Below are 26,821 nucleotides of genomic sequence, written 5' to 3' on the forward strand. Positions count from 1 at the left end.
GGCAGCCAAGCAGGATTCCCGGCTTTTGAAATCCTTCTCCTGTGATTATGCCTTGGACCAAAAGACAAGATGGAGCCTGCACAGAACACTTGCAGGGTGATTCATTCTAGAGGGCATGGTTAGGAGATTACCTTTTAATGCCTAGCTTGCACTCAGTTGTAGGGCTTTTTGTTTGAGGACTTTTTGTATTCGATTGTGATCTGATTTCTAAAAAGCAGATCTGAAAACCTGCACCAGCATTTAAACTACGATAGTAGCTCCATCTCCTTCACTTCCTTCTGTTAGGTTTTAAGGCCTAATATGAATTTCTAGCAGCATGTCAAGAAGGTAAAATTAGGTTTTTGGACATTCTTTTATACCACTTCAAAGCTTTAATTAGGGCCAGGGCTTATTTTAAACTCAGTACTGTACAAACACAGAAATAGAAATAAATGGTCGATTTTTCAGTTAGAAGAAAGAGATAAAGAACTAAAGTTCCCATAATTTACAGTTTCCAAGTAGAAGCTTGAGGAGAAATACAGCTACATAAATGTGAATATGTGTGTGTGTGTGTGTGTGTATATATATTTTGTAATCTTGGCTACTTTCTGACAGGGTATGGTATAAATTAGGAAACAGTTCATGAGAGGAATTTTCCTTCTTTAACATCTTGTGCTAACATAGTTTTCCTTTTTATGCCTACCCTCTCATATATAACTGATCCAACTTATGTTCAAAGGGTCAAGTTTGTTCCGGTATTTCGCCATTGCAATAGTATGCTTTGTAAAACATGATTAAGCTCTGACAGTCCATCTTCTGGCAGGTGCAACTGAAGGCATCAGGAGTAACTAAGGGTCTTGTGACCTGTTTAAAACCCAAAATATCTTCAATATATAATGTTTTCTATGTACATGCAATTATTTAGACATTTAAGACACTGTCATCCAGGCTTTGGCATGAAGAGGCTGGAGTTCAACTATAAATTTTAGCCTTGTGTTTTTGCAAAGGAAAAAAGCAAACAAATCTGGAAGACCTAAATTAAACTAGAAGTTTTGTTAAAACGAAAAATTTGTTCTGAGGATCAGTTAAATTACACAGGTACTTTATTATCTCTATGACACCCACAGTATCTTTGTGGTGTGAAAGCACTATCAGCTGGCAGCAACATTAAGAAAGCTTGAGCATTTCCTTTTTTTCAAATGCTTCCTTAGAACCCACTTTTGGGGCTCTCCTATGCACATGCAGTGTTAAATTAGGCAGCTACGTACCATTACTGTGTGCTTCTCTTCCATTCTCTTGCCAGTATGTAGCGTTCTACAAGTTTGGGCTTTGTTCTGTAGGACAGTGATACCACCTGCATCATCCACTCTTGCAGAATGGTATAAATAAATAATACACTTTCTACATCTTCTGCTTCTTCATCCTTCTAGCAATAACTCATCCAATCTTGCTTTTGTAAAAGTGTGTACGTGTTTCACTAATACTATTTTTTCGTCTCTGACAAATGTTTTACCAGACTGACTTTGTGAACTTAAGTTTCAAATGTAGTGGGGAAGTGTAGGTGTTCTATTCTGTTCTCCGCCCTCCTAAGGATACCTTTGATAAACTGTTATTTTCAAAGAGTAAGGTTCTTATTCACCTTGGTGAGTCACATCAGTGATCCATATGATTCCTAGTTGCTCTTCATACGTCGAAGTGGCTTTTTTGGGAATCTGTTCTTTTTGTTTCAACGACTTGTTGCTTATATCAGTTTAATCCTCCAGCTTTTGTTTAACTTGAAGTGAGGAGGTATTTTCTTGTGTTCTTTGGGTCTCAGAATTCCAAATGAAAAATTCTATGAAAAGATACTCTTGCCAGTGTCAGCAGTTTAACCAGTACATGTCATTAACATTTAAGAACCTGAAAGACTGTATTGGGCAGGCTAACCAGTGGCATAAATCACCTTGTCCAAGCTGGAAGTGTCAAAGCTAAATAATGGACTGTGTAGATCATGGGAAGTGCATTTTCAAGTTTTATCTGTCTACTAGACTGACAATGACTTTCAACCCAAGAGCGTGAGTAAGCCTATGAAAGCCTACCAAAGCAGAGTGTACTTCATGTTCCCTGTCCCCAGAGTGCAGTGGCAAGTTAATGGAGGGAACTGGGTCATCAGATTTTGAAAAGGAGAGGATTTGCTTTGAGAAGCATCGGAATCTTTGGACGTGGCTCACAACGTGAAAGTCCACTTTTGAGAAGATCTTCAATTTTACTGTCCATAACACCTGTATAATCCTGAAACACAGTAGCACCTGCTGTGCTCTATTGCATACGATTGTTCAGCAGTGAGGAATAACTTTCAAAGGAAAGTATTCTGTCTTGCCTCTTAAAGATGCAGGTAGCTTGTTCTTTTCCTTTTTGTCTTAAATCTTTCCCAGTAAGCTGGCGTATATTCTCATTTCTCGGGTCAAATCAAGCTGTAGTCAGCATAAAAATCAGAACAGGTAGAGCATAGGAAAAAATTCTAATATCTGTGTATAGGAGGTATCTGTGTATACAGTGTATTAATAAAAATATATCTAGCATATCATTTCCATTCACCAGATCGTGATGCTGGTCTGAATCCAGCACAACACAAGGCATTTTGAGGGCCAGGATAACCTGACCTGACACTGCTAACATTGTATTTAATGAAGACTAGTGTGATTATTGCCTTTCTTATGTAGCATGAAATGTAGAATCTTATGCCAGTGGAAGTTCCTTTGAATCAAATTTACATCTGTCTGGTACTGCTGTATAAGCTTGTCGGGGTTGTTGCTGTGACCTGCTGGGAAAGCTAGTGAACAAGCCTCTTTCCAGCAGAGCATATCTGACTCCTTGTTTCCTCCAGTGGAGTGAAGTGATATAATTGTTGCAGTTTATATGGTGTCCAAGGACTGACCCATACTGGAGAAATATTCTGATGCGATTAAATAATTGCATATTTTATTAAATAAATACCCCTTTTACTTTAAACCTGGGAAAATGCCAGCTGATACACTTTATCAGCTCTACTCGATGTACAAACCTGTCACAAACCTCCCACTGTCTGTACTGATGGGCATTGTATTGTTTCTGCAACACCTCACCTACCACCTGCTATATTGCCATTATAACTAAAGTAGTTCAAAGCTAGGGCTTATAGAATATAGAAAGTTTTGATTGGAAGAGACCTTCAAGATCATAGAGTCCAACCTTTGTCCTAGCTCTATCAACACCACTAAACTATGTCCCTAAGTACAACATCTACCTGTCTCTTAAACACCTCCAGGGATGGTGACTCCACCACCTCTCCGGGCAGGCTGTCCCAATGCCTGACAACCCTTTCAGTAAAGAAATTCTTCCTAGCCTGAACCTCCACCGGTGCAGCTTAAGGCCATTTCCCCTTTTTCTGTCACTCATTACTAGGGAGAACAAACTGACCCCTGCCTCGCTACAGCTTCCTTTCAGGTAGTTGTAGAGAGCAATAAGGTCTCCTCTCAGCCTTCTCTTCTCCAGGCTAAACAACCCCAGATCCCTCAGCCGTTCCTCACACGAGACATGCTCCAAATCCTTTACTAGCTTGGTAGCCCGCCTCTGTACCCTCTCCAGCACCTCAATATCCTTCTTGTAGAGAGGGGCCCAAAAATATATTGCAAACCCTTGTCATTCAGGTTTTAGTTTTTCAACGATTCCGATTTGTGTTCCAGGATTTGTAGGCAATAGCGATATACAGTATCATCTGGATTCACTGTTAAGATTGGTAAATAAGTAGGAATCGATCACTTTCAGAATGTCCCACTCTTCATCATCACAAAATCAGTATAAATAGTCAAAACCATGCTGCTCTGTTCTGGTTCATCTAATAGATGCTTGAACAGAATAATCTGTAGTGAGTCACAGAATCGTTTAGGTTGGAAAAGACCTTTAAGATCATCAAGTCCAACTGCTAACCCAGCATTGCCAACTCCACCACTAAACCATGTCCCTAAGTACCACATCTACAGATCTTTTAAATACCTCCAGGGATGGTGACTCACCCACTTCCCTGGGCAGCCTGTTCCAAAGCTTGACAACTCTTTCAGTGAAGAAATTTTTCCTAATGTCCAATCTAAACCTCCCCTGGCACAACTGAAGCCATTTCCTCTTGTCTTATCCCTTGTTATTTGGGAGGAGACCGACACCCACCTCACTACAGCCTCCTTTCAGGTAGCTGTAGAGAGCGATAAGGTCTCCCCTCAGCCTCCTCTTCTCCAGGCTAAACAACCTCAGTTCCCTCAGCCGCTCCTCACAGGACTTGTTCTCCAGACCCTTCACCGGCTTCGTTGTCCTTCTCTGGACACGCTCCAGCACCTCAATATCTTTCTTTTAGTGAGGAGCCCAAAACTGCACACAGTATTCAAGGTGCAGCCTCACCAGTGCTGGTTACAGGAGCACCATCACCTCCCTACTCCTGCTGGTCACACTGTCTGATACAGGCCAGGATGCTGTTGGCCTTCTTGGCCGCCTGGGCACACTGCTGGCTCATGTTCAACTGGCTACCAGGCTTTTCCTGTTTGTAAAAACAGAAAACATGTGATGCAACCCTAAAAAGCAATTTAACTTCACCCCAGTAGTGTCAGATTTACCCCTGGAAGAGTTGGGGACAATTCTCTCATGCCTTAAAATGCCTGCTTTGCAAAGCATGCACTGCTTGTTTCTCATGCTTTTACAAACCTCCTTCTATTTCAAGCTATGACCATAACATAGTCAGTTTCAAGCTTCCATTTCAGACTTCATCTTCTCTTTGTGTGCCAGTAGCCTTCAAGAGACAAAATAACATCTAAAGGGAACTCTAGGGCAGCTGCCCATGCGGGAACCCTCAGTTGTCAATGAGTGCTGTAACCAGGTTGAAGACTAACTGGGGCCAAAATGCAAAAACTATAGAACAAACCATAGAAATACACCCCGAGACCTACTGGGCTTCCCAGTTAAAACAGATTCTCACACATATCTTCCAGTGAGTGGCTCAGCTCTGAAACACTATGTGGTTTTGTGTTTCATGAAGCTTGACTACTAAGTGGTGGCTGCGTGCACAGACAGCATGTATCCTTGTGTATCTCAGGATCTACAAATGCAAAAAGTAGCCATCCTCAAATGCAGAGTCAGCTCACATCTACTAGAGGTTCTGCAGAGTCAGATTTTCTGTGCCATGTTACCTAACTCATCAGAGCATAGAGCCAGAGACAACCCAGCTCAATGTATATCCTTGCTCCTTATCTCCCTAGCTATTGGAGAGTTACCCACCTGCATGATATTTTTTACATTCTGTTTCCAAGAGAATACCATTCTTACTTTGGATATTCAATGAGAAAAAAAATAGTGAAAACACTACCTCACTGTAACCAGCTGAGTTAGTGCTATTGCTGAAACTGTACTGCTGCTATTTTTGTATATATATATATATTTTTTTTTTTTTTTTTTAATAAGCTTTCCTCTGTGATGAAGGTAAGATCATCCAGCTAAAGATGTCCCTCTCATTGCAGGGGGGTTGGACTGGATGGCCTTTAAAGGTCCCTTTCAGCCCAAACTGTGCTGTGATTCTGTGATCTTCCTGCCTCATCATTCTTGTCAAGACACTCTAGCCAAGCTTCTGTCTTCCTCCATTCATCTGCCCTTTGTCCATCACAGTGAACACGAATTTCTTGTTCCCATCAATTGTAATTCACCTTGCCTGTCTTATTGTGACATCAATTTGTGCAGCGCAAGCGAGGTGAGGTATTCACTTCCCTATTTTTTTTTTCTTCTGTTCCTGCTTACAGCCTTATTCACAGGGGAAATCCACACGCCACTCTCTTTTCTTCCCTACAGATCATCCTGTATGAGTTCCTTCTGCCTTGGTACCTGCAATGCACAGCCAGGCAACCAAAGACTAGAGAGCTGGCAAGTTGAGATGATTCATTACTGTTCAAAGTTATTTGTTGTCTCGATCTCTTAACACCACTTTTTCGTTTGTTGCCTTTTGTATTGTGTCATCCTCCATTGTGAGCTGGGTGGGGAAGATACTGCTTTTGTCAGGTAGCTGGAACATCTTATTTGTTTGGAGACTTCAGACACTAATATTAGATAAGTAACATGAGATAAAGAAGGCTCTCTAGTGTTGCCTTATCATTTATGTTTGACTGTTGAGAGGGAGGAAAAAGGACAGTTATCATCAATCAGAGGGAGTGGCATAGCTTTTTACCTTCCAAAGTAGAAAAATAATGGAGAATGCTTTTGTTTGTCTATCCGTATAAAATAATAATTAAGGATTTTGTACACATACATAGGCACCCAAGAAAAAAATGAATAATTTTGCTGTCAAAGAGTTTTGAATTTACATCCAGAGAGAACTCAACAATGCCTGAGATGTTTGTCCCACATTTCCTATAAAAAGGAGGGGTTTTTTTACTCATTGCAGGAGGAGAAAAAGGCAAAAAAATTACTCTTCAGAATAAACTGTTAAAAGTTGTTGTTATGGAAAAACGAAACTTTTTCCCAAAGCAACTACTTTGCTACCTTAACAGCAACGGTATTTGTTAGCATTAGTTATAGCTGATTTGCATCCTTGCTTTTTCTTGCATTATCCCACATGTGCAAGATATAAATGGAAAACTTTCATTAGGTCATATAGCTTAATGACATGCTTCTAGCCTGTTCTTTTGTATGTTTAATGTCCTTGGAATTAATAACTTGCACAGTTTAATGAGATTTAAGATTTCCTGTACTTATTTCTGCAGGCACCCTAGACAAACATGTAGAACTAGAGAAACTTGTGGCCAAGTTCCTTGGTGTGGAAGATGCTATGGTGTTTGGCATGGGCTTTGCAACTAACTCGATGAATATTCCAGCCCTTGTTGGAAAGGTGAGTACTTCCTGAAGGAAAACAAAGAACAATCGTTTATTAATTGTTTTAGCAACTGTTGCAGTATTCTGGGCATGCATTAAGTGGAAAGGCTTGATTGAGGAACAAAGCTTGATACCAGGACTGCATGAGTCATAAGGCTGATGACCCTGTGACCTTAAATATGCTTCTTCATCGTTTTTTCTAGCTCTGGGTGTTGCTGTCACACGAACCTACTGTCTGTTTAAGGATGAGTGATATGGTTCTTTAGCTTCTCTTAATGAAGTTGCTTCTCTGTAAAGACTAAGCAGATGTTGCATCCCATGTCTCAGGTGTTGTGGGATGAAGATACTTGCAGACATATTGCCCACCTGCCTGTGGTAAAAGATAACTATTAAGATATGTTTTACAACACCTGCAGAAAAGAGAAAGCATAGTGTTTAACATTCCTGATGAACGGATCTCCAGTCAGCCCTGCAAAGAAAGTTGGCAGTACATGCAAGTCTAAAGTTGTGACCATGTGACAAAAGTTGGGTTCTTATTTGGTGTTGAAGGGACACTGTCTCCAATTTGTAGTGCTTACACAAAGGCATGAAAATCCATCATCCTGTCATCACAGCTCCTGACATAAAAAGCAGATACACTGTGCTGTTACCTGAGAAAGTGGGTAGCTCCTCTTTAGTTCATGCAAGTGTGAAACAGTATGAAGTATGTCAGGCAAATGTGAAAGAGTGTTTCCCTCTTGGTGGAGTTGGAATGAACTCACTGTGTGGCGTATGATAAAGATTTCTTCTGAAGCACCAGCATAGAGGTGAAGTCACTTCCTCAGTCACTGTTGAAGATGAATCCAGCTTTTGTAAGATTCCTAAAATACTTGTATACAAGAGTTGAGCAGGGAGAAATGTTTCAGCTGCCCAGAACACGAACTTCAAGCTGCAGTGGTGCTGGAGAAGTTCAGTAGTTTCAAAGGGAACAGATACAGAGAATTAATAAAGGTAAATTTATGAAATTGCAGCATACGTAACAGCATAAGATGCTTGTCCCTTGCTTAGCTATAAAATAATTTTCCCTTACTTGGCTGGCCTCATGTGGAGATTCAGGCCTTTGTCAGAGGTGGGATATTTAGATCTAATTGGCACAAATAAAGATATTACTATTACTAAAGATAATACTATATATGTATTATATAGAATATAACTATAACAATTTAGTATATATTAATATTATATAGTATTATAATATATTATCTATATTACAGATATTGTGTAATTGCCCTATTCCTAAATTTATTCCTATATTGTCCTCTATAATTAAGCCTAGCAGCTACATTTTCTTCTCAAGATACACATACTCTTACAGTTATTCTGCATACCAGTCTTTAGGCAGATTTGTGTATCTCTCAACCTAGGCATGATCTGTTTTTCCAAAATAAGTATTTACTTAATGTTGTATTGCTCTTTGGCTAATGAAAACACAGCACAAACTGTGTAATACAAAGCAGAGCTGAATTAGGGTTCCAGCTTGAATTTCAACCATGAATCCTGGATACAGTTGATATAATACACAAGGTTATTTCTCCTGCATCTCTGTTTTAGTTTCTGTAAAGAAAATGAGTTTTCAACTGGGTTAATTAATCAAAAATATGCTACAGGTGAACTGCACATGCATTTACCAGAGAAAGACTCTGCCTGGTGCATAGTCTCCACTTACATCTTAATGGGAGTGGAATTTATGAGGCAGCAGTCTGTCCTGATCTCATTTCTGAAGCCCAAAGTGCTGATGTCAGTCCAGCCTCGGTATTACTCCTTCTTACATTGCTGTCATGCCATCTTTATATACGGGGTTGTGACTGCATTTTTCTTGCAACGCAAAATAGACTGCAGACAGGTATAGAGGAAGAAACTTAATTTGATTTTACTATAAAGCAATTAGTCTGTACTAGGGTTATTCACTACTTTCTAGTTACAGGAAATATTTGGCTCCTTTGCACCACGTGGGAATGCCTGAGAATCTGATCCCACAGTTTCTGCCTGCCTTTGCAGTGCATCCTGGCATCTTCAGAAAAGTGTCAGAAAATCCAGTTCATGTGTAATATTTACAACTTAATTGGTGCAATGTTATATCATAGACACACATGTAAGCTGACACACGCATGTCAATAGCCTCCCAGTTCATGCAGATGCTTATTGTACTCCTTCTCCACAGGGCTGCCTCATTTTAAGTGATGAGTTGAACCACACTTCTCTCGTTCTTGGTGCAAGGCTTTCAGGTGCTACTATTAGAATCTTCAAGCATAATAGTGAGTATTGAAGTTGGAAATATTTAGAGACAGAGTTGTTTACACCTCAAAGGCAAGAAAGCTTCCGTTCAATGCTTGCTTTGCTGTCAGCTCCCGAATGATACTTTTGTCCAAGCAGAAAGATTAACCGTTCAATATTATGAGTGATAGCTGATAGGGAAAAATTAATAGTGTAATACTATAATTGCTATTGTGCAGGATCTGGGTCATCAAGTTGGACCTTATTTTCAAAATCCAAAATCAAGTCTTAATCTTGTGCTGTCTTTTTGACATGCTGAATGACTGTGTGCTGTCACAAAGGTTTGTTGTTATTGTCACTATAGCCGAAATAGTACAAACATACTTACAAAAACATACTGCGTGCTTCCTGCTTCTGTTTCTAGCAGTTTCAGTGCAACCAGAGTTACATTAATGTGGCATTAGTTTGAAAGGGTTACCTTGAATTCTCAGGGGGCTATACCAACAAGGCAGATGGTTATATCAAGAGCATCATCCCAAATATTCTTTGAAGTATAATTTTAACATAGAAATCACACATTAACTTTGCAATCATATAATTATCTTCTAAAATATTCACGCTTTTTAACTTTTATTTTGTTAATGCTGCTGTGGTTACTGTAAGAGACATTGTGACTGGCTTTGATCACAAGAGCTTGTTCTTTACCCTTATTCCTCATTGCAATTCTCCTTTCCATCCCCATTGCTGCCACCAGGCAGTGATTGCAACAGATGTTAAGAAGATAGAGAAGTAGTGAGGAATGAGAAAAGTCTGATCACCTTTGTTAATAGCTAATACAGTCCCTTCTCTTTATTAAGTGTTGTGTTCAGCCCTGAGGTGAGCAAAATTAATTATGCATATGCTGTAAAAGGCCTAAAGGTCCACTGGAATGAAAAGCACACTATAATTATAATATAAGATGTTGTTATAATTAATATCTATTCATAATTTGGGCAAGAAGCAATTTCTGAAGATCATTCAAGAATTAAAGATAATCTGAACATAAATGTTTTTACAAAAGTAATTATTCATATGTTAGCCTGTAGCATACCCCATCTTGGTTCTCTTCCACGAATCTGGATATGCTAGGCATGGTTGCTATACCAGTCTTTTCTCAACTCTTCCTTTGTTCAGCGCCTTATCCCATTCAAATGGGTTTGCATTATGTCTTGCAGGATGACCTCTTGCTACCCAAATCCAAGTGTTCTCAGCCTCTCCACCCATCTATGCTGCGTGCAGCCCAGATGGTTTGTGTCACTTCCCACAGCATTTCAAAGAACATTCCAGTTCGAGGAGTGTATTGCTTTCAACTGCTAGGGAAGCAGTGAAGACATCACTTTGAGCTTTCATTCTTGCTTTAAGGAATTCTGTCCCTACCATCCCCCAATATTTCATTCTGCTCCCAAGAATCATAGAATTGTAGCTCATACCTAACCAGCCTCTACTTGCACTTATGATAAATTAAATCTGGTGTTCTTTTGTGAATAATGTATGAACCTAAAGATGATAGTGACTTGTCCGAAAAGCACAAATCCAGCACTGGAAAATGTAGACAAACCCTTTAAGGGTCTTGGCAAACATTAGTGGAAGCCCATCCAGGTTGCTTTGGAAAAACTCATTGTTTTCTAGATTAGAGAGTCAATTTGCCAGTCAGTCTTGTATACCATTTATGAGACATGATCTTAACTTGTTTTCAAAATGAAACCGTGGAAACTTATGCAAATACTGTTTGGAATTTTAGTGTCAGCTTTTGTCATCACAATTTCATAGGCCTTGAGACTTAACCTAAGTTGCATTTAGAGAGCACTTCATATGAGGCAGCTTCACACATTCATGCTCTCTCTCTCTCGGCCCACTATGAGCTCTCAGTATGTTAGTTCCATGGTTAGAAAGTTCTTTCTTTTGAATATTTCCTTAATCATACTCGTGACTTCCACATCACCAACAGCTTTTAAAATCACATGTGCAGAAATGTATGCATGTACCTTTTCCTTTGGAGAAGATAGGGTGTGTATTGGGGAACGATAGCAGTGGAAAGCGTAATCCAGCAGAACTGTCTTTGCAGGATGCAAAGTTTCACCCAAAACAAAGTGGATAGTGTTGTTCTTTGTGAATCTGTCAGAGTAGTATAATACAAAGCCAGTACAGCAAATTAAGTACACACATAACCAAAACTTCCAGTTTGTGTTGGGAAGGTTCTTTTCAGTTAGGCAGGTGCTTGTTTGTTTTGTTAGATCAGAGCTGTGTTCCTTATGCTCCCAGATTATCCTTCTTGCTCATGTGTGGATATGTAGCATATATATAGGCATGCGCATACATGCCCCAATTATCGAGAGTATGTTAGTGCTGCCATTGCCATGCTTATGAACAGGGGAACTAAGCCATTATCCAGGTCACAGTGCTTGATGCAAAAGAAAGTTTCCTTATGCTGTATTTGCCTTGTGGATGAATAGAAAACTTTGTACCTTGAGTTACCACTTGAAGTTCTTAAAAAGCTTTGATTTCAACATCAGGTAGTAATGTGTTTTGTCTTGCTTTTTAACATCCTCCTCTGTATTCTACTAGAAAAAGGCAATACCCTCTGCCTCTTCTTTCCAAGGACAGGGGATTGATGTATGTCATTTCATATAAGGAAATCAATGACCCTTTAAAGATCTTGGCTCTGGACATCAACTGGAAGATGTTGTGTCAAAGGCTTGGCTAGGGCCCTTTGATGAGCAGTTGGAGCTATTCTCCAGCAAGGCGCATAAACAAAGAATAAATGTGAGTCCTACATCAAAACAGATTAGGGCTTAATGTGCATTTTGTGCTTGCTTGCATATATCAGAGCCAGGTTGGGTGCTGGCATGACTTGGCTCACCTTCTTTGGAGCTGTGCCAAGCCACACACACATACTGTTTGACCCAATATTGCCCTATGCTAAAGACAATAGAAGAGATTCCAGGCAGTACCACCACATGCTTTCTGTGCAGGAGAATCAAAATAAATTCAAATCAGGCAGCAGATTTTGAAGTTACCTTTTTTGCTATTAGAATGCAGCTTGAGAAAGCAGACTTTTTTCCATTCTCCTTGTTGCTTACATCAGCCCCTTTTGAAATGCTGTGTAATACCCTTGACAAAACTGCCTAAAACGTATTTACCTTGGCTCTGGCTTCCTTGGTTGCACATGTGTAGAAGAGACACCGGGAGAAGGGTGAGGTGTGAATGTTGGTTGCAGTTGTTATAAGTAGTTATCAAAATGAGGAGGAATAATTATGTAACAATTTAGTGGAGCAATGGTATATTTTCTGAACCAGCTACTTCCTGAATATTATACAGAAAACACGCACAGGTGTGTGGTAGTAACCTCCCTTTCTAACAAGCTTGGCATTGTAAATCTCTCTCCCCTCCCTTTTTTCCTTGTTATGGAAAAACTATCTTTAAAAGAAAAATTATAGGAAACTTCATGCTATGGTAAAAATATTTCACAGAAAAGAGAGTAAACCTTGCCATTTTAAACTTGCTACTGAAGCACATTCATCTTTCAAAGGCTATGCTGTAGCTAATTCTGTAAAACTGCTATATTTTATTTCAAAGCATATGATCTGTAATGCTGGATCTATTTGTCATTACACAAAGGTAAATAATGGTTTATTACATTAGTAAGCCAAGAAGTAATCTCCACCTATTGCCTTATGTATAATATAATTCTTACTCTTACAAAAGTTAATGAAATTCTATTTCAACAAGTGGGTAGCTCCCCTAGGCATTACACTTTTCTGTAGAGTTTTTCTAGAACAGTTTAAATTGTTAGACCTCTATGCTTCTCCTAAGTAACATAAAAGGCATTGGGATGTTTCTACTTTTTGACAAAAACATTGTGCAGGTGTATGAGAAGGTTTCAAGCCTTAAGGTGAATAATAGAACAAAAATGTGCTGTGGACCTAAAAGTCCGTTTTTATTTGGACATAGGAATGTGCCCTGCATCCTGCCTCCCAGTGAGTGATCCCTTCCTTGTAAACAGACAGGAATTTACAGGTCTGGGCTGAGAGAAATACACAGACACGCACCTACAGATCACCTGTGTGAGAAAAAATTTAAGAGAATACTCCATTTCAGGCCTGTAACTAAAAACTACTGAACAGGGCATTCCCTTCCTGTGGGCTCTCATTAGCGCTGTTGCTAGTCTTCACCCTGCCAATGTCACAGCAGTATGCCGCAGCACATTTGGTCTTTAAGGGACTTTTTCTGTTCCATGGACCTGTGAGTTTTTGTGGATACTGACAGCAAAGCTCAGCTCCCTTGAGCCCCTGTTCTGAGGAATGGGCACAGGGGGATGTTTTTTAATTATTATTTTTTATTTTAGGACATAAGCATCCTAAGTTCATGCCATAGTGTTTTTAGTGGGTTAAAATTGTTCTGACTTGCCCATAAAGCATCTGCCTTTTGCCTTCCCTACTGTGATGTGGGCACCATCCAAGCTACCATTTTCCAGGCAGTGATTTGTATAAGAAGGTGGAAAAAATCTGCATTTCTACACTTTAAATACAGCCAAAAGCATGGTCCAAAAGCTAGAATACAGTGGCAGGAAGGTAGGAGGCTAAAGCACCTCCACACCTCTGTGGTAGTAGTGGCCTGGCCTTGATTACTTTTGTGTCAGAAGGTGTCTGATGTTACCCTTACCAGGCCTGGGCTCCAGCTATATGGGAGCTACACCCTTGGATGTTTTTATCTCCTGACTCAGGGAGAGACTGACTTATCACCTGCTCTTTTTTATTTCTAAAACAATCTTGTATTAATATCGTATATTTTAAAGCACTTTTTCAGAACCACTGACCTTTATCTTGGTTAAATATTAGCCAAAATCCCTTGACCCTTCTAATAAAACTTGAAAAGCAAAACCAAATAGCTAACCATTAATCAACTTGTGATTTTATGAAGGGTTTTCTGTTACAGTAATTCTGGGTCTTACATTTGTATCAGGTGCAGCAGTTTATACTAATATCAGGTGAGAGCCTATCTTCTGTTCATTCAGGGGACAGATGAGTGTGTTACTGGCTAACTACATCCAAGTCAATTCTATTCATATCAGCCTGTGTAAGAAGGTGCTGTACAAGGCTTAGGAGCTGTTTATTCTTTCTACTTCTACTACATTTTCCCCATATAGCATCAAGGAACTCAATTGCGGTCACGTTTTCAGGTTTAGATTTGCAGTTGTACGAGCAGTCTGTGGGAATATCATGACTACGCACAGAAATTAGGCCATGTGGAAAAAAAATTTCCAGTTTCCTTCATTGCAAGGGCACTTCAACATGCAATCAGAACAAGTGATACTATGAGGACGGCAGGCAATTGTAAGGCACAACCAAGCACCTTGGTTAGATGAAAATCTGGCCTCTGATCTGGTGCTTGAATCCACATCTGAAATGGGAATCAACAGTAGTACATTCCTAGCTCCTCCTTACGCACTTTTTCAGTGTTGTGAAAGTAGTAAGGGGTTTTTTGGGTTCTCACAAATCAGGTGGTTGATGACAGAAGTGCCTCATCCAGGTGTGAGCTGTTCAGGTTTCCATACAAAATATAGTTTCCTGCCTCGACAACAGTTATGAATTTATGTTAATCCAACTTTGATATTTCTCAGTCTACCCAGTCAAATTAATGCTTTGGAGTTCAGATATGTGTGCCATGAGGACACTTTAAAGAGAAAACACAGCTACCTGGAAGAATTGTACTTCACAGTGAAAGACCTTTTAGGTAACAGAAGGCCCTCACCTTTCAGTGCAAATATATTCTCTAGCAAAAAAGAAGGAAATAAAAGGAAAAAAAGTGGAAAACTCTAAGTGCATGCCTTTAAGCAAGTAAGCAAATAAAATAGGGGGGAAATGAAAGAGATGAATGAACAGGTAAAAATGAGCAAAAAATCTCTTTGGTTGCAGAAACCAAAGAGTTTTCAGTGGCTTAGTACAAGATGGTTCACTTAATAACTTTTTTTTTTTTCCAAAGGTGTAAGCGGCCCTTGAATTTAAGATGGGAGGGCAGTGTTATAGCTATTACAAACGAGGATGAAAGACACATTACCCACTAAGGTTTTGTCCTCCTTGAAGCCTCTGGCCACTATCAGAGACAAGATTATTGCACCAGATATGTGGACCGCAGCCTAATCCGGCTGGGCGTGTATTTCCCTGTGACACATACAGACGCTGCCACAGAGAGGAGACTGGTATATCCTGCTCCTAGCATGCTGTGTCTGCATTTGCCCTCTCTGATTTGAGAAAGCCATGTCTGACTTGCCAAGTGCAAAAAGCAAGCTTTCCTGAGCATTCTGCCCCTTACTTTCACAGAGACACGTATTTAACGAGGGGCAGGGAGGGGAGTCTCAGACTGTTACTGTGGCTGCAGTAATCACCACTCCCACCACCCCATTCCAAAGGAAGATGTTCAAAGTTGTGATTTCAGGAAAGTTACTCTGAAGATGCTTTCGCTGTTCAGAGCTGTGCCAGCAGCCAGGGACTTCTCACAGACTTGTTTTCACTAGAATGAAAACCACTTTCTATAGTCTTACAGTTACTGTTATGATCAACAAAACCCTTGCGGTGATTTCCCTTTGTTGCTTTAGAGATCTGCAAGGAGGGACAGCTTTGGAGGTAGCCACTTGAGTCACCCAGAGTCACCCACGAAAGGACAGTGACCAGGAAAGGTACCAGCTGGGGAAGAGCAAGAGGGAAGGAGGTGGATGCTGCAGCAGATGTACTGCAGGGGAGAGGTGGTTGCATGGGAGGATGGAAGGGGTAGGTAGCCATAGAGTCTGCATGAACTTGCATAAGAGTGCAAAATATTAGAAACTGCAAATGAGAGTGGCAAACACAAGTTGAAGGAAAGAAGAATGTGATAAGGGTAGTAGTAGCCTGTTTATTTTAATTAAAAAGGATTCAGCTGACATCACACAGGAGATTTCCAGCCCACGCAGAGGAATGGTGATGACATACCCAGCATCGCAATGTAAGGATGAGGGGTGGAGACGCAGTGTCTCCCTGTAAGGAGGCACTGAGTGTGCCTGGGAGAGGGCAGGGGCTCCTCCAGGAGCCTGGAGTCCCACCTGCACTGGAGGCAGCATGACACACGGCTGCCCGCCCAGGTTCAGGCTCACTTCAACCCACTGGCAGTTTGTGTTGTTGGTATTTCTGTTGGAGTAACTGTGAAGGATCTCAAACAAGGATTATGCAAGTCTACATTAAATTCGAAAAAAAACCTAAGAGATCCACAGTCCCTACTTAGGAAATTTTATCTTCTATATCTGGACAGCATACCACAGGGAGAAGGTGGAAAGTGAGACAAGGATAGATTTGGTTGTGCCTTGACTAATTAATACCACTTCCTCAGCTGTTGAATGGTTGTTAGCCATTACCATCGAAAAGCCTGTGCTGGTGATGGTCAAACAAGGAAGGACAGTTATTTTCCCCGTAACTGGTTAGTCAAGATGGACTTGTGCAACTCATCCTCTCAATGTCCCAGTGTTTCACAGGCTAGCTATATTTAATGGACAAATAATTTGATATCCAAAAGTCACCTGGGGTTGCACTGTTGTTTTTCCTGGAGTTCAGTATATCCCACTTTCTGGGAAGTCTGAGCACAAACACAAAGAGAGCACTGCATCTTTACTTTGAATAACAGAAGCAGCTTTTGGGGGGGGAAGATTAAAGGTAATAAAATTTTCTCTTCCTCCCAATTTCCCCTTTCCAAATGAGGCACTACAAGCACAGAGTAAAAATATCAGTAAAATTTATTTGCACCTAAACAAATTGTGTTGACTGTTACAGGCCTAAGAAAGGGTCACACTTGTATGTTTTCAGAATGAGACATCAAAAAACAAAGTGAGATAGACCTGATCTTGCAAACAGACATGTCCTTAGCCTGTACTCCAGCAGGACTACGTTATGTGTAAATTCAGGCAAACTCAACCCTCAGAGAGCTTCTTCCCTGTCTGCAGTCTCATATTCCACACTAGTTTGTGCAGAGGAGCTATTCACATCCATGTATTTTTTTAAACAGCTCTATTAAACAGAGTTGTATACCTTTCGCTTCTCTCTATCCTCTCCTTTTTCCTTTATTTCTTTTCATGTGGGTGTATGTTAAAACTGAATCTTCAAACTGTGCTTTTAGCTCAGAGGACTGGGCAAATTGATTTTCCTGAAGTCTAGAACCAACCAGGACTGAGGTGTAAACAGAATACTGAATTGAAAGACCTTGTGTTATTCAGAGGAGGTCTTCAAAGGTCCCAAAAGTGTTTAGATGACAATGACATCAGTAGAGCAAAGGGGGCAACCAAATTTTACTTTGAGTGACTGAGTTTTCTGTCATCCTGTGGAGTCCTTTAATTCTTAGAACTCAAAAGGATTTCTGAATATTATGTACTCAAAACAGCAGAGAAGGTGAGCAGCTTTTGTGAAATATACACATGCTGCAAATGCTTAGCTGGGTTATGAATTCTGCTTTTAAACCACCAAGGAACTTTTATTTCCTTGATTGCCATCTAGTGGAAACTGTGCTGTCTGCATTGCATTATTTATAATAGCATTTCAATCTTAGAGCTCATTGAGCTGTGCAGATGATTGCACCATTGAAATAAGGGGCAAGTTATCATGCGTGTGTTGTGCTTTGTAAGTTACAGTAAGGTCTTGCTAGGTCAAGAGATTACACGGTAAGGTGCAGACTGGCACAGGTGTTTCCGAGAAATTTATCATTCACTGACAACAGTAAATGGTACTAGCAAGAGGTGAGATATCAGGATGGAAGAGTTCCGGTCATAACCTGGGCATCTCTCAGGCCACAGGTTATTCATGATGGACAGCTACTGTGTAAATGGTCCGGTTCCAGTCAGGTGGAAACCAAGATATAGGTCAACATTAATATAGCTAAGGTGTACTTTCTTCAGTCAGGACAATTGTATTTTAAAGATTAGCCTTGTCCTATTTTAGAAAGTGTTATAATAACTGCATTAAGATGTGTTGCTGGAAAAGTGGAGTTATATTCTGAAAAAAACACCATTGATTTTCTCAACTCATAATTTGAGCTGATTTGTGTGTTCCTTGGGGTATTACAATTCTCTGTAAGATGTTCTTTGAAAACATTTTGAAATGTTGATCCAGATTCCTGAGAAGTACAAGAATAATTCATTCTGGAGAACGTTCATTCATATGTAGACACCAGAATGCTGGTTAGATTTCAACTCTGCATTGAGAGTCACATTTGGTCTGACCCTTATTCCTGTGATGTTTTTTCTTGCTTCTTCCATGTTTTTCAAAATTTTAGAGGCTTTCCTTCAAGTATTTTATTAGATTACCTACACTCAGCTCTTGAGAAAGCAGCTAAGTTTCTAATGTTGTTCCAGGCCTCCTTATATCGAAGTCCTGCCAGTGCCAAATATTTTGGAAACAAATTAGTATATCTGTGTTATGTGTTTGTATACACTTGTCTCTCCCTCTCTTATCAACAATCTTTCACTCACTTTCCTTCTTGAGGATGATAAGATTTCTCTTGCTGCCATCCTGATGTGCTTCATGCAGCCTGATCCAAACCTTTGCTGAAGCAGTGCATGTTATTCACAAGCCTGTGGTGATGTTGGAAAGCAACTAAAAACCTATTATTCGGAAGCGTTGAGATATTATGAGTATCAGCAACCTATACAGAGAACTTGAAGTTAGCCTTAGTACTTAAGGAAAGTGATTCCCTTTTGCCTTTAAATAAAAATCTATGCCAAGAATTTCTAGAAGTTTCCCAGATAAGGTGCATAACTGGAAGATTTTTGTAACTGTCCTTGTTACTAGATTGCATTCAGGCAAATTAAATCAATCATTTGGTCTCGCCTACTAATAAAGGAAATATATCTTCAGGACTCAGGTTTTTTTAATGGTATCTTTTTCTGTATAGGAAAAAATAGTGCCCAGTAGAAAGTCAAAAGTTTTTCAGAAAAATCATTGTTAATGTTTTTCCTTCTTCCTTTTTCTTATATTTAAATAAAGATATGCAAAGCCTTGAGAAGTTGCTGAGGGATGCAATAATATATGGGCAGCCTCGAAGTCACAGAGCATGGAGAAAAATTATCATCCTCGTGGAGGGCATTTACAGGTGAGTTTGTATTTTGGAAATGTGAGTACTCTCTATCATTTCTGAGGACAGAATGATATATTGAGTGAAGTGAACATTGACTCTGGGTATCTGAGAAAAATCTTAATGAGAGTGGAGGTTAAAATAACGTTCTGTGACCTCATAAATATGTTGATTTCCATTACATCAGTCTGAGCCCTGGTGTAACTTGCTCTAGTTAGATCCTGTGTGTTGTTCTGAATGTTGATTTAGCAAATCACAGTGGAGTGGGAGATGTACAGTGAAAGCAAGACAGATCATCAGCTGATGTATGTTGTCACAGATATGATGATATTTATGGAGTATAGTAGGTCAGAAGTTTTGCTAAGTGAGTAACCTGAGTTTTCTAGAGTTGTTTGTTATGCACAGGCAGATCAAAAGACAACTATGCAGAACTAATAAAGTTTTGCATCCCCAGTTCTTACCCAGCTATTGGAATCTAAAAACTCATGCTAAACATATCACGTCAGCACCTTTCTAGTAATTAGTGCTAGATATAATGGACTCACACTTCAACAGGAAAAGCGATTAAAAGACTGGCTTTCAAAGAATTATACAGTGGTATCTCATGTAGCCCCAGACCCTGGAGGAATTTAGATGGGAGAAGTGCCTTTGAGAATCCATCAGATAATATCAGCACCAGTAATACCATTTAATTATAGAGTTTCATAGGCAGATAGCGCCGGTTCACTAGTGTGGTGCACCTTACACCCAACCAGAAAGCAGATGAGCAGCAAAGCAGGGGCACCAGCCAGGCTCACCATCCTGGGCTTCCTCCTGGCAACCTCTCAAATCAGGAGAAGGTTGCTGGGAGGTAGCCATGGGGCTGGTGGATGGCATGGAGCAGGAGCCACTGCTGAGCAAGGAGCTGGAGCAGGGAGAGGTAGAGATTATGAAGAAGAGGGAAGGGCTGAAGAAGCAGAGATCTGAACAGTAATAGGGTTTGCACGGATCTAGGCAAGGCTACTATGATGAGGAGGAGAGGGGGTGAGTAGGAGAAGCATAGTTTTGGGAGTAGTGCCATCTGCATCAAGGAGAAGGGAACCAGAACCACTCATTCACAGGATGTGACATGGTTTGTGAAAGCAACATTAAACTTTGTGTAGGGATCATATCATGTCTTGCTGAAATAGAGCCAGTCTGGATGGGCAGTTGTTTATGCCATTTTATTAAGAAACGCTGCAACTGCTGAGCTGATTAGCTTTTTTCGTGAGGAATCTTTTACAATCTTATGTCATGAAAACTTCATAGTTGTCAGTGCTTTCTCTTTACCTAACATTTTCCATCTGTAAAGAAAACAAATCAGTCCTTATCTAAACACCTTTCACTCAGAGCTGAAACAGGTCGGCAGCAGATCAGCTGATCCAAAGCAAACTTAACGTCTCCTTTCAAGCAGAATAAACAGAGAAAAACTGCAAATAAACATAGCTTGGCACTACTAAAAGAAAGCTCAGATTTAAGGACTTTGATCACGCAGAAATTAAGTGGACCACCAACATTTTACTGACAAATATTCCCATCAGTCACATGGTCTGCTGAAAATGCTCCAGCTGCTGAGCTTTGTTCACTTTTAAATCCTTCACCTTGGATGTTGACCACTATGGAGGAAGTAGGTAGGCTGGTCACACAGCAGAATCGATCGGTCCAAGCAGTGGGACAAACCCACTGTTAAATGTTATGTATATATAATAACAGATATAATAACTATAACTATATTTCCAGATGTATATTTGATATCGAGATTTCTTTTCCTATAGTTTTGCAGTTCATTTTTAAAGGAGATTCCGTTCTCAAAAGTTGAAGAACCTTCTGTTGGAATACAAAATAAAAACATGTTAAACCTCAGAGAACCTCACTAAAAAGTAACCATAAAGATCCTTCAGTCCCATAAGGGCTAAATAATATTAAGACCACTCATGTTCTGAGTGTCTTTGCTTGTGAAAGGTGTAAAATAAAAACAAAGCTCAGCTCTCTAATAGTCTCTCATTGGAAACTAGCCCTAGCAGTAGTTAGGTTGGTTGGTTAGTTGTTTTCGTAGTCTAAGCAGATCAGGAATTGAAGATTGTGGTTTGATTGCAAAGCAAGTCTGCTCTGACTTGAGGGAGAATACCACCACACCCGGCCATGTTGTATCCCTGCCATCACTGCCAACCCGAGATGCACACAGCTGATCTATCCTTACAGCACTGCTGGGAACAGACTCACAGGCCGTGTAGTCTAATCCAGTAAGTAGCTAATAACGTTTCGTATGCAAAAGAAAAGCTAGAGAAAGACACATTAGAAACACTCTTTAATTTTTTTGTGTGCATGGTCTTTCCTTTCTTGGCTCATGATTTTTGAAACAGATTAAAATTTTCCAACCCCATATTGGCTAATGTTAGTTTTCTTGAAGATGTGCCAAATGCCAAATTAACATTCATCTAGAGGGTTTAAGAGGAGGTAGAGTGCTGTTAATGTATTCTTCTTACAATAGTTAATACTACTTCCTCCCCTCGCCCTTAAAAGACTTCAGTTAGGCTTCAGGGATAAGAAATACAGAATTTAAATAGCTTGGTCATAGCCATTCTCCAAGTTAAAATGTCTTGACGTGCAAGTTTGGCTTGGCAAACTTTTACAGAAGTGTTTTTTCCAGAGATGCAAAAGAAACATTAAGCTTTCCTTCTTTAAAAAAATATTGTTATGTGGGACACCATGGTCTTAGTATGATGAAGTTGATGGTATGGAAAAAAATTTGCCTTCTGTTTCCATTAAGAGTATGTTAAAGTGTTTACACTGTGCGTAAGCCCAGACTTAGCACCTGGCAAAATTTGAAAAGGATCATTGTTAGCCAACATGAGCATTTCTGGAAATCAGACTTGTGTGAAACCATAAGCCACAGATTTTGCATGGTTACAACTTCAAGGCAGAATTGGCTCCTTGACTTGGGAAGTACTGAAGCTACGTGTCAAATAAATAGCAATAAGTATATGTTTGTTTACTTTTTAATGTCTCTATTATCTTAAAAGTAGAAAAAAAAATTATCAGAAGTAAATGTAACTACGAATGAAAGCTGATTCTTAACTTGGACTAGCCTAGGAGCAAATATATACCTTTTGTGTTCCAAACAAAGAGAGAACATGTAGCCATCAATCTTCAGTACAAAAAGCGTGAACAAGTTTTGGCAGTGTCCAGGGCACAAGTTAAACTGACTTGCTAAATCATATTTCTATTACTTAAATTCCAACTAATGTTTTCATTGGCTTCTACCACTTCCAGTTCAGGATTAATCAGCTATTGTGCGCTTACATCTTTTGTGGTAGGCTTCTGCTCTCTTGCACAAGTATTTACCTAGGAGTCAGGTAGGCCAAGGCCCAGGGCAGGAGTTATGGGGCTCCAGAAACTGATCAAAACAGATTGTTTTTCATTTGTTTTTTCCCTGCTTTTAATTTAATTTGGATATTTTCCCTTCCAGCTAAGAAAACAGCGCTCTTATAGGTTAGGTATTGTCCAGTGCCTTTTCATGTGCATTGGAAGTTCCTTGGGATTCAATGCCAATACCGTAGGAAATTTATCAGGGTTATTTTTTATTTCCTGGGATTAAGTGGCTGGACTTCCAGAAAAGAATGGGGTAACATTTAATGTCTTTGGCCAGGGACCAGCATTAAAGGTTAACATTTCTATCATTTCAGTGTATCGAATTGTATTTGAGGGCAAGGTTTTCTTAAAACTGTTGTTCTAAACTACAAAACAGAGATTGTTGTATGAATGCACAAGGTTTATGTAAGAAAACAATACCTAAAGTAAACGTTAAAATGGAATGCATATGTCTTGGGAGTAACAGGTCAGGAATGGAAGGATTTTCCCAATTACAAACTAGCCTGAAAGGAGAAGAGATAAAGTTTTTGAATGTTGAAAGGATAGTGGTACTATAGGGCATGTTTAGAGATGTTGAGTGATGCAATTATGAAGATGACAATAGATTGAATATCAGTAAATTAATTGTCCTGACAGAAAAAAAAAAAAAAAAAAAAAAAATTGTTGTACCATATTAGGATGCAGAGAACTCTTTTCCTGAGAAGTTTCAAAATGAACTGGACAAAACCTGTCAGTATCCTGTCAAGCATGAGCCTGTGTTCCAAGCAAAGTGACCTACACAAGAGAACGCCTCTTATTTCTCAAAGCACCTGGCTCCACAATTCATGGGCTGCATCAGGAAGAACCGCAGTGGCTCAGTAGGGATTGAACCAAGTTTCAAAATTCAGTGATCCCAAAATTTTGGATTATCTCCTCACATTTGGAAGTAGATTCAGACTGAGTGTGTACTGAAGCAAGTTTCTGTGCCTGCCTGCCAAACGAGGGAGATGAGAGTCAGCTGCAATCTAGAAGATTTACATCCCTGCCACCAAGCTAGTAATTTTTGCTACAAGACAGGTTGTAATACCATGTAATGAGAACATCTAGCCTGGGCAAAGCCAGCTTATGTTCATCTGCACTTAGCCTTTTCAATGTGCCCTGTGTGCTTGAGCAGATATGGAAATAGATCAATAGCTTTGTAAAAGTGACACCACCAGACTGAGACAGAACAATTACAGTTCACTTCTGGCTCTCTGTTTTAAACTTGGTCGACATCAATATTTACTGAGGGATTCAGTAAACTTTCCATTTGGGCTACCCAATGGGTTTTGTGAAGTGAGCTTTATCTTGGAGTAATTCTAAACAGGGCGGTGTTCATACCACAAACAATCTCCTATGGTCAAAAAAGAGACCAGAACAGAATAGGCAGCAAAACAACTCTCATCTCTGCCATCAAGAGAGCTGAGGCCTGTTTGAATGGCAGCACAGAAAATGTGTATAAAACCAGCAGCACTTTATCTACTCCACGAACACTTCAAGGCCATGTTAGGATTTCTGTCAACTATTCTAACGTTTCTGTCAGCCAGCATCTTTCAAGAGCAGTAAATCAACACTGAAACTGAATACAAGTGCGTTGTTTTGCTAAGCAGCTTAGAGTTCAAAGAGAAATTGCCTACTCACACAAGTAAGAAAAGTTTTCATTAAATCCTTTGAATGGTTATATCTTGCAACAGCAACGTACCAGCTCTCTGTATTCTGGGATTCGGCAACAACATTGCTTCCATTCCACAAATATGCAGCAAAGCAACCTCTGTATTTTTAATTTACCTTTTTTACTCTTGTCTTTTTGAAGATAAATGCTGTCTCTCACATCTGAATCTCCATGAGCCACTAAGCCTAATGATGTCCATGTAAATGTGGAAAAACTATTATTGCCTTTCTCTGCCTAGCTGGTCTTCCCAAGTATTGCTGCAAGGTGGAGGGTGGGATGCCTATTCACTTCCCTCTGCAGAGGTGCTCCTTGGCACCACTCTCACTCTCTGGCCATACAGCCAACCTGCAGGACAGCAAAGACGCGGATGAAAGCTGCCATCCCCAGCACGTATGGTGCTGCATGCCCAAGTACACCCAGTGGCTCGGTATAATTTTTAGCTGACTAATGCTTTGACTTTGGGCTGTGTGAGGACTGTGGGTCTGCCCTTGGATTTGTTAGGAAAACAGCTGTGGTAGTTCAAGTTGCTTCTCCCCAAGCTGCCAATTGCCACTTGGGAAAAGTGAGAAAGTCCAGTCTTCAGGAGCTTGTGGTACAAGCCTACCCTTCTTTGCTCCAAGAGACCATGGTACAAATATACAGCCCCACAGCTGCCTCTTCTATGGCTGGGCAAGACAGAAGGGCAAGATTTGCTAGCAGTCACCTGACAGCCAAAAATTTGCCTCCAGGCACACACAGCCAGGCTCTCTGAACTTCCCAGTATGAAAAGCACAGACAACCCTTGTCCATGGCTGCTCCCTCATGCTGTTCTTTCAAACTAATGGAGACCCGTAAGGCTCCTTCAAAACTGGAGACCAAGCTGTTTCTCAGCTTACTCAGGAGACCAAAGGATGAAGAAGGACTAAAATTGTCAGAAATTTCCCAAGTACTAAAAGCACATCCTGCTCCTTTTGTGGTACCAAACTTCCAGCTGCATAATGCAAGCTAGAGGGGCAATAAAACAATTGGTGAAATCCACCGGTCCAGGATCTAAAAATTGCCAAGAAGTTGTATTAATTCCACTGCTTTTTTGTATATTCTATTTGGGAACAAACTCGACATTTCTGCTTACCTGAAACCTGTAGCGTTTGCAATCCAATACACCTTAGCCGCAGGCCTTAGCCACGGAGCACTGGTTTTCCTGGCACACAGTGCACTGATTTTGTGTTTGAGAGGAAGTATTTAGAATTTAAAGACCCGCTCGCTGGAGCTAGTGGAAGCGAACATGTTTAACTCATTATGAAATGAATACTGAGTGCATCAGAGCATAACCAAGCACAGTTGTAGTCATCTCACAAAGTTTTGTAAAGACATAATAATCTTCACAGCAACACTATTGATACTTCATCTTTATGGGATTAGAGTGCATTTCTTATTTATCTTCCCGGACTTTCATTTTGCTGTGCATCTCCTCTGTGCTTTCTGACTTACTGACACGATTACAAACGATACAAATTTATCATCTTTTCTTGTTTCTACAAATCTCAATACGCCATTAATGCAAGTTCAAAATATTTTCTTTTCCTGCACGGCTGTAAGAAAGTAAAAAGAAAAAGAATGGAAACTTTTTTCCTTTTGAGTACCAGGTAGCAGGCTACATTTGCTAAAAAGTACGTATTGGGAGCAACAATTGGCAAGAGTGTGTTTGAGCTCCTATTTCTAATCGCTGAGTCTGTCCAATCTGAAGACTGGGGCTGCTTAGAGTTATGGCACCATCTGTGCATTTTGTGTGGCCTGTCTCCCATGTGTGTTAGACCCAACTCCTCTGCACCAGAGCAATTTGCTCTAGAGTTGTTATCCCAAATATTGCCACAGTAGCTGACAACGAAGTAAGCAAGGACCAGACTGAATTATAGTGCTTCCTTATAATTCATTACAGTATTTGTTTTGTAGTGAATTGTATCGTGCTGCTTTGGGTGAGTATCTCCCCCTTGCTTTATACCTTTGCTTCTCGTTTCTGGTATGTTGAAAATTTGCAAATATTCAGACTTTGACTGGGTTTGATTGTTTGAATTCTAAAACTGTTTGACTATTTTATGTTCACCTGCAGATGGGAAAGGGCTGCAATTATTCCTTGAACTATAAATACAAATTGAGGTTTGAGAAGATCTTTCATGGAGTAAGGCAATTAATGCCTGTATTTTCTGGCAGTATCTTAAAGAGAAAGAGAGTACAGGATTTGTTGTTCATCCATGATTCTCTCCATCCGCAGTATGGAAGGGTCCATCGTGCGATTGCCAGAGTTAGTCTCCTTGAAGAAGAAATACAAAGCCTACCTCTACTTGGATGAAGCTCACAGCATCGGTGCAGTGGGAGCAACGGGCCGAGGAGTTGTGGAATACTTTGGTATGAGTCCTGATGATATTGACGTATTAATGGGAACGTTCACAAAGAGCTTTGGCGCAGCTGGAGGATACATAGCTGGCAAAAAGGTAAGATGAAAACGCAAACATTTTAACATCAAGGGGGTGGAAGTACCCTATT

General features: G+C 40.1%; 1 protein-coding gene across 1 annotated transcript in view; it reads left to right on the forward strand.

The window, feature by feature from the left end:
* The window catches only part of SPTLC3 (serine palmitoyltransferase long chain base subunit 3), an 83,072-nt gene that overhangs the window by 37,490 nt on the left and 18,761 nt on the right, over positions 1–26,821 (forward strand). Inside the window, exons 5-8 of the mRNA XM_086460827.1 lie at positions 6,732–6,856; positions 9,041–9,134; positions 19,131–19,236; positions 26,550–26,769. Coding sequence (XP_086316953.1) covers positions 6,732–6,856; positions 9,041–9,134; positions 19,131–19,236; positions 26,550–26,769 — 545 coding nt within the window. The remainder of the gene's footprint in view (positions 1–6,731; positions 6,857–9,040; positions 9,135–19,130; positions 19,237–26,549; positions 26,770–26,821) is intronic.

Source organism: Leptosomus discolor, chromosome 2, assembly GCF_034619465.1.
Source record: "Leptosomus discolor isolate bLepDis1 chromosome 2, bLepDis1.hap2, whole genome shotgun sequence".
Lineage (NCBI taxonomy): Eukaryota > Metazoa > Chordata > Aves > Leptosomiformes > Leptosomidae > Leptosomus > Leptosomus discolor.